This window comes from Ipomoea nil, unplaced genomic scaffold (assembly GCF_001879475.1).
Source record: "Ipomoea nil cultivar Tokyo-kokei standard unplaced genomic scaffold, Asagao_1.1 scaffold0317, whole genome shotgun sequence".
In the NCBI taxonomy this organism is placed as follows: Eukaryota; Viridiplantae; Streptophyta; class Magnoliopsida; order Solanales; family Convolvulaceae; genus Ipomoea; species Ipomoea nil.
Window position 1 is genome coordinate 1,004,090 of NW_017616745.1, and position 15,859 is coordinate 1,019,948.

At 36.2% G+C, this 15,859-nt stretch overlaps 3 protein-coding genes and 1 non-coding gene across 4 annotated transcripts; all 4 read right to left on the reverse strand.

Annotated features, from left to right (window-relative positions):
• Positions 1-6,652: 6,652 nt before the first annotated feature.
• LOC109168050 (phospholipase A1-IIdelta-like) lies at positions 6,653-9,059 on the reverse strand. The gene is made up of 2 exons (XM_019317107.1): positions 8,377-9,059; positions 6,653-7,603 (listed from the first exon to the last, which is right to left on the reverse strand). Exons 1-2 carry the CDS (start codon positions 8,918-8,920, stop codon positions 6,933-6,935), a joined length of 1,215 nt encoding a protein of 404 aa, XP_019172652.1. The 5' UTR covers positions 8,921-9,059; the 3' UTR covers positions 6,653-6,932.
• Positions 9,060-9,726: 667 nt separating this feature from the next.
• On the reverse strand, positions 9,727-9,808 carry TRNAS-UGA. Its single transcript has one exon. It is a non-coding gene; the product is annotated as a tRNA-Ser (tRNA).
• Positions 9,809-10,332: 524 nt separating this feature from the next.
• Positions 10,333-12,214, reverse strand: LOC109165495. Its single transcript, XM_019314294.1, has 4 exons — positions 11,730-12,214; positions 11,156-11,226; positions 10,852-11,000; positions 10,333-10,641 (listed from the first exon to the last, which is right to left on the reverse strand). Exons 1-4 carry the CDS (start codon positions 12,212-12,214, stop codon positions 10,333-10,335), a joined length of 1,014 nt encoding a protein of 337 aa, XP_019169839.1.
• A 229-nt stretch (positions 12,215-12,443) lies between these two features.
• LOC109168058 (phospholipase A1-IIdelta-like) lies at positions 12,444-14,781 on the reverse strand. Its single transcript, XM_019317114.1, has 2 exons — positions 14,085-14,781; positions 12,444-13,223 (listed from the first exon to the last, which is right to left on the reverse strand). Exons 1-2 carry the CDS (start codon positions 14,620-14,622, stop codon positions 12,553-12,555), a joined length of 1,209 nt encoding a protein of 402 aa, XP_019172659.1. The 5' UTR covers positions 14,623-14,781; the 3' UTR covers positions 12,444-12,552.
• Between the last annotated feature and the right edge of the window lie 1,078 nt (positions 14,782-15,859).

The following is a 15,859-nucleotide window of genomic DNA, read 5'->3' on the forward strand; positions in this document are numbered from 1 at the left end:
TAGGATTTAATTTGAAAAGTATCTACACACACACGATTCTTGGATACTTGTCCTAGCAAGTCTGATCCTATCAGTTAGGGCATAACAAAAAAAAATAAAAAATGATCCTACATTGGAAAAAAAAAAATTGATCCTACACATACACACGATTCTTGGATACTTGTCCTAGCAAGTTTGATCCTATCAGTTAGGGCATAACAAAAAAAAAAAAAATGATCCTACATTGGAAAAAAAAAAATTTAATCCTACACATACACACGATTCTTGGATACTTGTCCTAGCAAGTCTGATCCTATCAGTTAGGGCATAACAAAAAAAATAAAATAAAATAAAATGATCCTACATTGGAAAAAAAAAGTTGATCCTACACATACACACGATTCTTGGATACTTGTCCTAGCAAGTCTGATCCTATCAGTTAGGGCACCCAAAAAAAAAAAAAAGATCCTACATTGGAATTAATATTTATTTTCAAACCCAAAATTTAAATTATTTACTTAAAGAAAAAAACTATTCATCTCAAATTAAATAAATTGAAATAAGATTTGCAAGTTTGTAAAAATTTTATATACACAACAATAATCTTTTTTGAATGCAATCTAAGTATTATCCTAAATGCAAAATATTCAATAATTGCATCACTGATTTTATAAATAAACAATTTAAAATTAAAAAAATACATTGTTTTTTGTTTTTTTTTTTTGAATGCTAAAAAAATACATTGTTATTATAACACATAATAATAACTTAAAAACAAAAGTTATAGGCTCTGTTTGGCAAACCTAGCTGAAAAGCTATAAGCTAGGAGCTGATAGCTGAAAAGGAGCTGAAGGCTGAAAAGCTATAAGCTCGGAGCTGAAAATTGAAGAGCTGTTATGATTGAAAGTGTTTGGTAAAATTAGCTTTTTGATAAGTTGATAAATGTAAAAAGACTAAAAAGGACATCTCAATAGAACTTCGAAGAGAAGAATGTGCACGATTGAATGCTTATTGAGCATTAGTTGGCGGCTCTTATTCAAATTGAGATTTAAGCCATATTGTTAATTTAAAAATAACATTAATAATAATAATAATAATAATAATAATAATAATAATAATAATAATAATAATAATAATAATAAGCTAAAGTTTCAAAATAATTGTTTAGCAGGAAACAAGACTAAGGAAGGGATTGACGTGAAAGTTGGGATAGGGGAAGAGAAAGGGTTTTAATTCATAAGATTAAAATATGTCATTACTTTAAAATAATAAGGGTAAAGATGGGAAAAAAAATTAGGAAGCTAATAGCTTATTTTGAAACGCTACCTAAAGTAGCGTTCCAAAATAAGCTCTTATTTTGGAAACATTACCAAACAGAGCTTATAGCTTATTAGTAACTTAAAATAAGCTATAAGCTCCTAGCTTAGCGTTGCCAAACAGAGCCATAAACATGGGCAGCGCTAGAAATTTTTATTACCATGGCTAGAAATAAAAACATTTCAAAACACAATAAAAATATTAATAAAAATAAAACATAATTAATTGGATAAAATGGTTCAAATTAAAAACACATTGTCAATTGCACATTTTCTCTATTCATATGATATTTATAATACTTTTTTTTTCTTCTTTTAGATAGGTCAAATTTAAATTTTTGTTATAAAAACTTCCAAATTACATTGACTGAATGATTCATTAAAAAAATTATCTTTTAAAATATTTTTAATAACTGAATCACAATTTGATTGTCACCATTGATCATCCCTTAAAATTTACGTTAATATACTATTAACAATAAGGTCAATAATGTAATTTAATAACTTGACTCAAATACATATCAAAATTCATCTTTTTATTAGACTTCCTCTCTCATATATAATTCTCTTTGTGCTAATTTAAAAAGAATCAAAATAATCTCCATCAAATATGCTATTCTGTGATCTCACCTCGCAATTAAGCTAAGGTTCTATCAAAACTTATTGCTATGTATGTTTTGTTAATATGTGAACAGAATTAATTGTATTAACATAATATAATGTGTCGAAATTTCTTTTCCTCATATTTTGAACACATTAGATTTGACAAGTAACAAAGGAGAAAAATTATCTTATATTAAATCTATAACATTCCAAACAAAAGTTTCCCACTGACATTCCAAATACTTAAATTTTTTCACTACAAAAAAAAAAAAAACACTAAATTATAAGCTTGATAAAATCATTGAATCTGGATATTAAAACTTAGAAGCCCAAGTCAACTTCGTGTTGATCTTTTCACATTCCATTTATCTCAACTTCGTATTCGATCACTAAACTGGTATCCTAAGTATCTCTGGATGCCTTCTCATTCACTTCAAGTTTTTTAAGAATTCTTGGACAGATTGAAGTGTTCCATTTAGTGGCTTGCCTTTTAAATTTAAAGAGCTTAATCATGATTTGTTAAGATACTCAAGAAAGATATTAAGAATCAATTTCAAACATCAAACGAGGAAATAATAACTTAATATCAGGCTTATCATATCATTTAGTAGAATTACTATGGGCAGAAATGGATTCTGCGGCAATGGTTGCAACCATGAATAGGGAGAACTGCAGGGAAGAGACAGTCGTGACTTTAGTCAAAAATTACTTTAACCTCATCAGTAAGCTCAACATGTTTAGAATTACTCATTACGAGAGAAGAGAGCCAATGTGTGGATTGGCTCGCAAACCTTGGGCAGAATATTGATTGGGCCGGGGGATCCTCGTTCTGGATTCGCCTCCGATGGATCTTAATGCTTTACTTGAGGCTGATGCTCGTAGTAGGCCGGTTTCAATGATCAGTTAATGCCTTCTCTTGAGGACGCCGAATGCACCAAAAAAAGAAAAGAATTACTATATTATTATTTATCATTATCATCATTAATCATTTTAATTTAATAAATTAAATAGTTTGATTAAAGCATCCATTAAAATTTTCAAAGTCTCTATAACGTCTATAAATTCAATTAAAGCTCATTTTCACATCCACATACTTTCTCACTTTCACTAGTAATTTTTTTTTTTTTTTCTGCACTATATTTCATTTCCCTGTCTTTTATTTTCTTTAATTTGCTAGCTAAGTTTTTTACTTCTTCTATTAACTCTTTTTTTTTTTTTTTTTTCATTTGTTTATTTTCCAATAATCTTATAGTCTTGAACACTGCTTTAGTATCCCGATATGAATGTTTAAATTTTAAAAAGAGTTAATTATCAAAATGGTTCCTTGGCTATAATGAAATTACTAATTTGGTCTAACTATTTTTTACCAATTAAGTCCTTTAATTTTAAAAATCTTAACCAATTTGGTTTTCTGGTTGTTTTGTCGTCAGACATCTGTTAACTCGGGACCAAATTGGTAATTTCGCTATAGTCAATGAATCATTTTACTAATTAACTTTTCGAAAAAAATGGCACATGTGATGACTGAAATGGTCCCTTGACTATAATAAAATTATCAATTTTGTCCCAAATTAACGGCAAAGCAAACAAAGTACCAAATTGATTAATATTTTTAAAGTTGAGGGACATAATTGGTAAAAAAACAGTCACATCGACAATTTTGTTATACATAGTCTAGAACCATTTCGATAATTAACACCTTTAAAAAATATTTTTCAAACCATTCTTCATTTGCATGTGTTTCTAACAATTTTGTATTTTCTATTTTAAATTTTTCTAATTGCTGTTGTTGGTTCTGTTAAGGGGGTGTTTGGTTGGGAGGAAGGAATTAGGAAAAAAAGAAATTACAATTTGGTGGGAAAATAATATGGTAGGAATAATGTAGGAATTCAAATTACATTGTTTGGCATGGGTAATAGAATTATTGGGGATGAGAAAGAAAAAGTGATATAAAGACTAAAATGTCCTTGTATAACAATAACAATAACAATAACAATAAACAATAAACAAACGGTACTTTTATCATTTCTTCCCTATTTTCCTTCCCCACATGCATTGAATTGCAATTCATGAGGTACCTCATGAATTGCAGTTCAACAAAAAGGAGGAAATTGGAATTGCAATTCCCTCCAACCAAAGACTATAATTCAGGCCTTAGCTTCATTGAATTACAATTTAATTACAACCAAATTACATCCAACCAAACGCCCGGTGTTTGTTGGAAAGCAATTTGGAAATTTCATGCATAATCAATCTACTTCATCATGCGAGGTAATTTCACAAACACAAAATTATATGGTATCGAGAGCAAAACACAAGATTCCATCAATACGAATAGCCCACAACCTAACATTCATCCCACTTCTAAGCCTATTCTGTCCTCTGATTTCGTTCCAGTTCCTTGCTATCACGTAAGAGATGCTCGGAGGTCCACTTTTCTTTTTCATCTCCCACCGCCTCAAGCCCTCAAGCTCACCGTTGTAATATCTATCGCCGGCGTTATGAACGGGACTTCCATGGCACCCACCTTCTTCCCGTTGCGCGTACGCAGTTGAGCCTCTTCTTCCTCCGTTAGGAATGGTTCCTGTAACTTCTTCGTCGGAATGGAAAGCCGGTTCTGGTTGCCCCATATGTCACTGTTCGTTAGCTTTTTCTGAATCACCAGTTTCGCCGACGTTACCTCTCGGGTTTCCGGCAGGTGGAGAAGTAGTTTCTCGATTTTCTCCGGCAGCACTGGCGGCGGCGGTTCTTGGATGCTGATTCCGCCGCCTCCGCCGTTCCTGGATCTCTTCCTTTTCCATTTTGGAGAAGGACTCGATTCCGGTGACGCCGTTTCTCCGCCGTCGCTGGAAGATGACCCATCGGACTCCGGGGCGGCGGCGCTTCGTGGCTTAGTAGTCACCTTTCCGAGCCGTCTCAGTTTCCTCAAGCAGATGCCCTCATTTTCATCATCTTCCGCTATCGCAATCTTAAAATCTGGTTTGGGTTCATCGTTTTTGGAGGTACTAGGATGTTCATCAACAACATTAGTAATCCTGTCATGTAGATGATGGGAGTGATCGGAGTCGTCGACGTCATCATCATCTTCCTCCGGCAACAATGTCAATTGTTGGACTTTACATGTCGCAAGTAGATACTCTAATCTGTGAGAACCCGTCGGAAAAAGCGTATTGTCTTCGACGTCTTTAAGAGAATCCATGATTTCAAGAACTCAGAGTGTAGAGAATTTGTTTAAAGAATCTATGATCTGATAATGTGGTTAATTAAGAGTGAATTGAAGATTAGGGTTTAGGAATGTGTGTTATATATAAGAATCACGCTGATGAATTACTTTTCAAATCCGTTTAGAATTGAAGAATCAGAATGAACAATAATTACGTACTTTTCAAGTCACATTAGAAGTTGTTTGAAAGTAATTGTTGATTTCTGTTAGGATTTAATTTGGAAAGTATATTATATACCGAAAATTCCTGGATATATACTTGTCCTAGCAAAGTCTGTCTTATCATCATCATCATTACATAATAACAAAAAAAAAAAAAAAAAAAAAAACAAAATTAACCCTACCTAAAATTAATATTTATTTTCAAACCTAAAATTTAAATTACTTAAAGAAAATAAAATACTCATGTCAAATAAATTGAAATAAGATTTACAAGTTTTTAAAAATTTTACATATACAATAATAATTATTAAAAAAATCCAAGTATTATCCTAAATGCAATATAAATAAACAATTATAATGTATAAAAATAAATAAATAATTAATTAATAAAAAATACATTGATATTATAACCCATAATAAATTAATTATTAATAAATTTTATAAAACAAAACTTATAGACATAGGCAACGCTAGAAAATTTTATTACCATGGCTACAAATAAAAACATTTCACAACACGATAAAAATATTAATACAAAATGAAACATAATTAATTGTGTAAAATGGTTCAACTTAAAAACACATTATCAATCACACATTGGCTAGGTCAATTTTAAGTTTTTGTTTTTGTAAAGTAATAAAAACTTCCAAATTACATTGACTAGATGATTCATAAAAAAATAAATTTATTTTAAAATATTGTTAATAATTATATTTAATTCGCGTTCGCGCACACTTAATCTAATCTAGACCATTAAAAAATATTAGATAAATGCACACGATTTGTTCTCACATTCTCACCTAAATAAGTGTTCTCATTGGAATCCTACTATATATATATATATATATATATATATATATATATATATATATATATATATATATATATATATATATATATATATATATATATATATATATATATATATATAGGGGTGGGTCCCCTTCATCCGATCCGCTGAGGAAAATTTTGATTAATAATTATTCAATAATATAATGCATTGAAGAAGTACGGTAATTAAGATCTAGGTCAAATTTACGAGTTAAGTTTGTAATTTGGACAGTTTAATTGATATTATATTCTTTGTAGTGTAGGAGTCTAATATGGGTGAAACTAATTACACTCTATTAGAATTAGAACAAATATTGTATTCTTGTCTACAATTCACCAAAATTAATTAAGTTGTGCAGGTGATTTGAGTAATTCTACTATCTCCTTTTTTTTGGCATGTTTTACATTTTTTACTTTCGTGTCATCTTGCTAGGCAACTACCTATATAGTATACACCTTATATTAGTGCTAGTTAAAATATAAAAATGAACAAATTTATATATGAAAGTGCACATAGCTAGGCAACAACGAACCAAGCTGAATTGGAAAATACAAATTTTTTATTGAGACACAACAATTACACACCCATTATAATACAAAAGACAGCAAATAAATACACAAACTTCAAGAACAACACTCAAAGAACACACATTAAAAGTATAAATGAAGAGACAACGTAAAAAAGTCAGACAATTAACTTAATAATTACAAGATTCTTAGTTATAAGAACTGTCTTCGAGACTGATCCTTAACCCGTTAAGGTTGCTTGGCCGAACTGTCTTCGAGACTGATCCTTAACCTGTTAAGATTGTCTGGCCTTAGTATTCAGGGACGGGTAGGTCCTCGTCATTAGGTGATCCCAAAACCCACTCTCCATTCTCATCAAGAACCATACTTTTATTCTTCTCAATCCACCATGACCCCGGAATGAAAAGCTCTTCCTTCAAGAACTCACAAGACTTGTTCACAAGGGCCACACACCTCTTCACCTTCAACTCAAACTCCCCATCTTCCCCATTCCACCCAGCCACCACGTGCAACATCGCCTGCAAGTTATGCCAGTCGCTAGGGTTCATCGAGTTCTTCAGGCTCGTCGACTTCCGGTGGTCGATCACGAATTCCAGCCCTGACTTCACGTATCCCAACAGGGCTCCTGGGTACTCCGGGATCATATCGATCTTGTTGCGGATGTGTAGGATTTTAAGGTTTGTCTTTTCAGTCATCAGTTTATCAAACAGTTTGTTGCCGATTTGAGGGCTGCCGAAGACGATGGCCGTCACCGGAATGTCGGTGACGCCGTTTTCGCATAGATCGAAAGCTGCTAGGATTGCTAAACTTGCTCCGAGGCTATGCCCCGTGAGTGTGATGCTCAGATTCTCTCCTTTGTATTTGCTCCTCAGCTCTTCAATCTTTGTTTGGAGTTGTTCCCTTGCGCTTAGGGTAGTGAAGCGCGAGTTTGGATCCTTTGAAGTATAGAGCGTGTGCCAACCTGAGATGGGGAATTAGAAATATATAAATAATATAGGAAAATCATAGCAAGTTGTTCGGACAATTGACTTTGGTAACCAAAACCTAACATTCTAAAGTTTAACTTTGAGCTGTTTATTGACCTTCTTGTTTTGAGACGATCAACTATGGATAACCAATATGCTGGTTAATTTATCTTTTTTGTGGGGTTGTGGTCTTTTCCTTGTGAAAAAAAAGTAGAATTGCCCACTCCAGAGGCCCATCATGGTCCAACAGTTTGTGGAGGAATATATAAATTATGGTGGCTCAAGTGACCAACAGATGTTAAACTTTTGCTCATTGCGAATAAAGATCCCATTCATTTTGAGGTGTTGTGGTCTTTTGCAAGCTAAGGTACCCAAAACCTAACATTCTAAAGTTTGACTCTGAGCTGTTTATGGGCTTTCTTGTTTTGAGCCGATCAGTTATGAATAACCTACGTAGGTTTACCTTTTTGTGGGGTTGTGGTCTTTTCCTTTTGATAAAAAAGTAGAAATAGCCCACTCCAGGGCCCCACACCACAGTCTGACAATTTGTGGAGGGAAATATAAATTAGGGTGATTCAACTGACCAAAAGACTAAACTTTTGATCACTGCCCACAAGGAGCCCTTTCATTTTGAGGGGTTGTAGTCTTTTACTAGCTAAGGTTCTCAATTTCCTCAAAATCACCTTCTAGATAGTAACAGTGAGTTTTTTTTTTGATAAATCAAAATATATAATATAAAGAGGAGATTTCTTTAATTTTGGAGGCTAACCAAACATGACTTTGGGGACTTTATCATCATCCTCCTCCTTGTCGTCGTTGTCACCACTAGTACTGGAACGAAGCAGAGGCTCGGCGGATACTGGCTTGGCGCTGAACACGTTGATCCACTCCAGGTCCGTGGTGGTGCCGCGAAACACCACGTAGATTTCACGGCGGCCGAGGGCTTTACTGACGGCGTCGCTGGTAACGGCGACGTATCCAATCCAATTGGATTCCCGGTCCCAAGATTCGCGGGAGCGGGAGTGAAGAAGGAAGGCCTCCGGGACGGTGAGTTGGGCGGTGGCGTAGAGGTAGGCCTCCACTTGGTAGTCGTCGGCGGATGGGAGCATGACTTTGTGGAAGAAGGAGTTTTTGCCGTAGCGGCAGCTGCCGGCGTACTTGGAGTTGCTGTCGTGGTTGAAGGAGTCGTAGGTGGCTTGGCAGAAGTCGCCGCACCGGAGAATGAGGTGCCGGAGGCTGAGGTTTAGAGGGTCCAGTAGACCTTCCCAGTTCTCGCTTCCGAGCAGCTGATGCCATGTCGGTTCTGTCGCCATGGACTGAAAGTGGATAAAGCTTTTGAGGACAAAGATGGCTGCAGAGAAGATCAAGATATTGGCATGAAGCCTAAGGGATATTGTTATCCTTACAAACAAAATAATGAATGGTGAGGGGCTTTTGTAAGAGTAAACTAAATATGTCTGAATTTGAAGAAAAACTGAAAATCACTATTGTAGATATGTATGATATTAAAATCACTTTATGCAATAAGTTCGATTGAGAAATAAATCACATTAAAAAAAAAATATTATAATACGTGCTCCACAAAAAAATGTGATGGCTATAATTGAACTTGTTACATTCAGATACATCAATTATACTCCACTCACTTGGCTGAGGCAAATTATTCTGTGGATTCCGAACCAGATTCAAAGATACACAATTTACATATTAAATGTACACAATTTATCTTTTAAAAATTCACACCCTGTATTGTATTCACAAATTGTCAAAACTTTATAACACAATTTATATTCTAGATATTCATAATTCTAATATTCGAAATACATAATTTAGGATCAGGGTCCACCTTTTAAGGTGGACACTGGTCCATGATATAACATGCAAGAAAAATGTGTTAAATTGAATTATTTGTAAATTAAAAATGAAAATAAAATTATAGTGAAAACAAGAATCTTGGTGTCAATGATAGATGATTGGTTGTCTACGTTAGAACAAGACAAACATGCCGGAATCTATTACCGGAGTATTTTGTCGGATCAAATTCAGTTTTTTTTTTTTTTTTTTTTTTTTTGAAAACAATATGAAAATCTTCATTCAAATAAGTGTATTAACATGTGATCGTCAACAGCAGGGTTCAAACCTACGCGGGCATAGCCCAACAGATTTCAAGTCTATCTCCTTAACCACTCGGATATATTGACGATGTTCATATCAAATTCAGTTATTCAAATAATTTAGTTGAATCTAATTCAAATTGCTTTATAAAATCAACTAAGCGACAACTAATCCTAAATTTAATTTGTATTTGATATATACACTACTGGAAATTATGAAACTTTCGACCACCTAAAAGTGATCTTAAATCAAGTCAAAAGCCTTGTTCCGATCACTAGCTTTTGGTATCCGGAAAAACCTTTGTTGCTATTTTCGACCACTTTTTGGTATCAACTTGATTTAAGATCACTTTCAGGTGGTTGGAAATTCCATAATTTCCAGTAGTGATATGAAATGAAAAGCAAAAAAGAAGAAGTTATAATGCCATTTTTAAAATTTTTAATTTAATAAGAAAAGCAAGTTATTAATTTATTTAAAAAATCAATGTAATTGTTAGTTTTATTGAAATTGGCCGAACATAAACTCAAAAGGTCAAACAATGTGCACATTAAGACTTTTATGGTAAAAATAAGTATATGGAAAAAAATAATGTTATGATATGCTTGATGCTTCATTCACGAATAGAACCCCTATTATGTGCCTGTTGCAGCAATAAAGATAGTCCTTCTACACAAATGATAAAGAGATATGAGGATAGAGGGTCACCTTGTCTTAGACTCCGAGTGGGAGTAACACGTTCACTGCGAGCCCCATTAACCAAGAAGCTATAGGAGAAAGTAGTAACGCAACACATAACAAGCTCTACCCATCTAATATCAAAACCCAGAGCCACAAGCATCTTACGCAAAAAAGACCACTCCATACGGTCATAGGCCTTAGTCATATCCAGTTTAAGAGCTCCCCAACCAATTACACCACACTGCTTTTTATTCAAAAAAATGACCCACTTCTGCAGCTAATAGAATATTATCCGTGATCAGTCTATCAGGTTTAAAAGCAATATGTGATTCATAAATAATATAATTTCCTCCAACAGAAGCTTCATCCTGTTGGCAATCATCTTAGCTATAATATTGTACACAATGTTACACAAGGCAATAGGCCTAAGATCAGACACTAATTCAGGGACCTTCTTTTTATGAACAAGGACCACATCTGTATCATTCAGACCCACCGGGAAGGCTCGGGAATTAAGACAATTAATCACAAACGATGAAAAATCACCACCCACCACATCCCAAAAATGCTGATAGAAGCCCGGGTTCATCCCATCAGGGCCTGGAGCATTATCAGGAAACATAGAAAAAATGACCGATTTAACCTCCTCCAACTCGAAGGGATGGAGGAGAGTATCATTATGAGATTGAGTGACCCGGGGAGAAACAGTACTAAAGAAAGGATCCCCTTAGCTGGAGAGCTAGTGTGAAATATACCCCTATAGTAATTGAAAATAATTGACTTCATGGCATCACCCTCAACCCAGTCCCCACAATCATTCTTAAGCCTAAATAAAGTATTTTTCTTCCTATGGTGAGAGGCATATCTGTGGAAGAATTTAGTGTTGGCGTCAACACCCTTCAACCAGTGCTGCTTGGCTCTCTATCTCCAATAAGAATCCTCCTGAGCTTCCACACGACATAAAAGAGTCTTGATGCGCTGAAACTCGACCAGCGAGACTAGGTCCCTACGTCATCGAAGATAAGATTGTTCCTTGCAGAGATTCTTGATCTGCTCACCAAATTTGTGGAAACGGTCGCCTCCCCAACGAGCCAGACGACTCCCACACAACTGCATACAATCTTGTAGGCCCAAAACCTTTCCCTCCCTCATGCCCCATCCACCACACCCCTGCACCCCTCATCACGCAACCAAGCCATCTCAAACCGAAAACTTCTTCTCAGTCCCCCGCCACTCATTTGAGGATCCAGGATCCCTAGAAAGAGAGCAGAATGATCAGAAGGGCGTGTCAACATATTCACCACACTAGCTCCCACGACACTACCTCACCAATCTACAGAAGCAACCACCTTATCCAATCTCTCATCAATCCAATCCGCAGTACCCTTTCCCCTTTCCCATGTAAAGGGGTAACCCTCCATCTGTAAATGAGACAATCCACAATCATCTAAGGCATCCCCAAAACCGCGTAGGAAACCATCAGGGTGTGGGATCCCACCCATTTTCTCATGCTGAAAAAGAAGATCATTAAAATCGCCTACAACCACCCATGGTAGATCATACCTGTGAGCAAGAGATTTAAGAAGCTCCCAGGACTCAGGACGTCTTCTTCGCTCAGGAAAACCGTAAAACCCTGTCATACGCCAATTGGGAAAACCAGCAATACTAACCTCCACATCGACATGATTCTTTGAAAAACTCAATAGCCTAGTTGTGTTGTTCTTTCTCCACAGCAAAGCTAAACCACCACTCAATCCAGTACTATCAACATAAAAAAGGCCATCGAAACCAAGCTTGACGCGGAGCCGCTGCATGTATCCGCCCCACCTTGGTTTGTTAAAATATAAAAATGAACAAACTTATATATGAAATTACACATAGGCAACAACCAAGCTAAAAATGTTTATTGAGACACAACAATTACACACCTTCATAATACAAAAAAAACAACAAAAAAGAAATATAGAAATTAAACAACACCACTCAAAGAAGACACATTAAAAATATAAATTAAGGGACAACACAGCTAAATTGTTCTAACAATTAACTTAATAATCACAAGACTCTTAATTATAAGAAGTTGTCTTAACTTCTTGGCTAATCCTTTACCCGTTAAAGTTGCGTGGCCTAAATGACAATAGCTAATACATATTTAGTATTCAGGGACGGGTAGGTCTTCGTCATTAGGTGATGCCAAAACCGACTCTCCATTTTCATCAAGAACCATACTTTTATTCTTCTCAACCCACCATGAGCCCGGAATCAAAAGCTCTTCCCTCAAGAACTCACAAGACTTGTTCACAAGGGCCACACACCTCTTCACCTTCAACTCAAACTCCCTATCTTCCCCATTCCACCCAGCCACAACGTGCAACATGGCCTGCAAGTTGTGCCAGTCTCCCGTGTTCATTGACTTCTTCAGGATCGTCGACTTTCGGTGGTCGATCACGAACTCTAGTCCCGACTTCACGTACCCTAATAGAGCTCCTGGGTACTCAGGAATCATATCAATCTTGTTGCGGATGTGTAAGATTTTAAGGTTCGTCTTTTCACCCATCATTTTATCGAACACTTGGTTGCCTATTTGAGGGCTGCCGAAGACTATGGCCGTCACCGGAATGTCGGTGACGCCGTTTTCGCATAGATCAAAACTTGCTAGGGTTGCTAAAGTTGCACCGAGACTATGCCCCGTGACTATGATGCTCAAATTCTCTCCTTTGTATTTGCTCCTCAACTCTTCAATCTTTGTTTGGAGTTGTTCCCTTGCACTTAGGGTAGTGAAGCGCGAGTTTGGATCCTTTGAAGTATAGAGTGTGAGCCAACCTTAAACCAAAAACGAACAACCAATCAGAATAACTAATAATTAACTTAAATATGAGATGGGAATTCAAAATAATACAGAAAAATCATAGTCAAGTTGTTCGGACAATTGACTTTGGTAATTAAAATGTAACATTTTAAAGTTTGACTATGAGTTTGTTTATTGGCCTTCTTGTTTTGAGCCGATCAGTTATGAATAACCTATGTTGGGTTACCTTTTTGTGGGATTATGGTTTTTCCTTTGACATAAAAGTATAATCGCCCATCCCAGGGCCCCACACCACGGTCACAGTTTGTAGAGGCCAGGGATATATAAATTATGGTGACTCAACTGATCTGAGCAACAGAGGCTAAATTTTTGCTCACTGCGCACAAGGAGCCCCTTCGTTTTGAGGGGTTGTGGTCTTTTGCTAGCTAATGTATCCAAAACTTAACATTCTAAAGTTTTACTCTGAGTTATTTATTGGCTTTCTTATTTTGAGCCAATCAACTATGGATGACCTAGTTTTCATAAAAACTATGGATAACCTATGTTGTTTTATCTTTTTGTAGGGGTATGGTCTTTTAATTTTCTTGTGACAAAAAAGTAAAATCGCTCACCCCAGGGCCCCACACCACGGCCGCACAGTTTGTAGAGGAATATATAAATTATGGTGACTCAACTGTCGACCAATCGAGACTAAACTTTTACTCATTAAGCAGAAAAGGTCCCTTCATTTTGAGGGGTTGTAGTCTTTTGCTAGATAGGTTATAAGGCTTAATTACTTCCCCTAAAATCACATTTTGGATAGTAACTGTGAATTTTTTTTTGTAAATCAAAATAAATAAATATAAAGAGGAGATTCATTTAATTTGGAGGCTAACCAAACATGACTTTGGGGACTTTATCATCTTCCTCATCCCCCTTGTCGCCGTTAGTAATGGAACGAAGCAGAGACTCGGCGGATACCGGCTTGGCGATGAACACGTTGATCCACTCGAGGTCCGTGGTGGTGCCGCGAAACACCACGTAGATTTCGCGGCGGCCGAGGGCTTTACTGACGGCGTCGCTGGTAACGGCGACGTAGCCAATCCAGTTAGATTCCCTGTCCCAAGATTCGCGGGAGAGGGAGTGAAGGAGGAAGGCCTCCGGGACGGGGAGTTTGGCGGTGGCGTAGAGGTAGGCCTCCACTTGGTAGTCGTCGGCGGATGGGAGCATTACTTTGTGGAAGAAGGAGCGTTTGCCGTAGCGGCAGCTGCCGGCGTACTTGGAGTTGCTGTCGTTGTTGAAGGAGTCGTAGGTGGCTTGACAGAAGTCGCCACACCGGAGAATGAGGTGCCGGAGGCTGAGGTTTAGAGGGTCCAGTAGACCTTCCCAGTTCTCGCTTCCGAGCAGCTGATGCCATGTCGGTTCTGTCGCCATGGACTGAAAGTGGATAAAGCTTTTGAGGACAAAGATGGCTGCAGAGAAGATCAAGATATTAGCATGAAGCCTAAGGGATATTGTTATCCTTACAAACAATATAATATAATGAATGGTGAGTGGCTTTTGCAAGAGTAAACTAAATCTGTCATTATTACTAGCAAAAAAAAACTTATGGCTATAATTGAACTTCTTACCTTCAGATACATCAATTATACTCCACTCACTTAGTTGAGGCAAATTATTCTGCAAGGTGTCTCGGGTTCAAAAATATACAATTTACATACTAAATGTTTATAATTTACTTTCTAAAAATTCACAATTTGTGGTGACGCTGTATTGTATTCACAAATTGTTAAAACTTAGAAACACAATTTATATCCTAGGTATATATTTACAATTCCAATACTAAAAATCATGGTTGCAGTAGGCGCTAGGCGCTAGTCGGGCGTCCGGACAGCGACTAGCGCCTAGGCGGAATCTGGGCGGCGCTAGGCGGGCCCCAAAAAATCAGCGGTAGACTTAAAATTTGACAATTTTAATAAGGTTGTTTTCAACATTTAATCAAATAACACATCCAAATAAATGAATTAATGATAATTCATAAGTCATAACATCAAAACAATGGTTTTCAAAAAAAAAAAAAAACATTAAAACAGTATTAAAAATTAAAAATACTCAAATATGAAATACTCAAATACTTCAATCATCCAAAGATTCAAAGTATCAAACTAGTCTATGAGTGTATATATGTCATATTATATATATGTATGCGTGCGCGTGCACACACACACACACACACACACACACACACACACACACACACACACACACACACACACACACACACACACATATATATATATATATATATATATATATATATATATATATATATATATATATATATATATATATATATAATAAAAAAATAGGTCGAGTAGATCGGGTTAACTCGACCGAAATGGACGAGTTAACTCGACTAACTTAGACGCTAGGCGGCCAAATCGGTCGAGTTAAGCGCTAGGCGGACGCCTAGGCGGCCGGTAATCTAGGCGGGCGCCTAGGGGAGAAATCGCCACGGTCTAGAGGCGCCTAGCGCCTAGGCGGGGTCTAGACGGGCGCCTAGACCGATTTTTACAACCCTACTAAAAATGTAGTAACAATTGCTTGGTTGTGATAAATCAATCTTTTTCTCAATTTTGATATATAAAATACATAAAAATGCAAGAAAAAT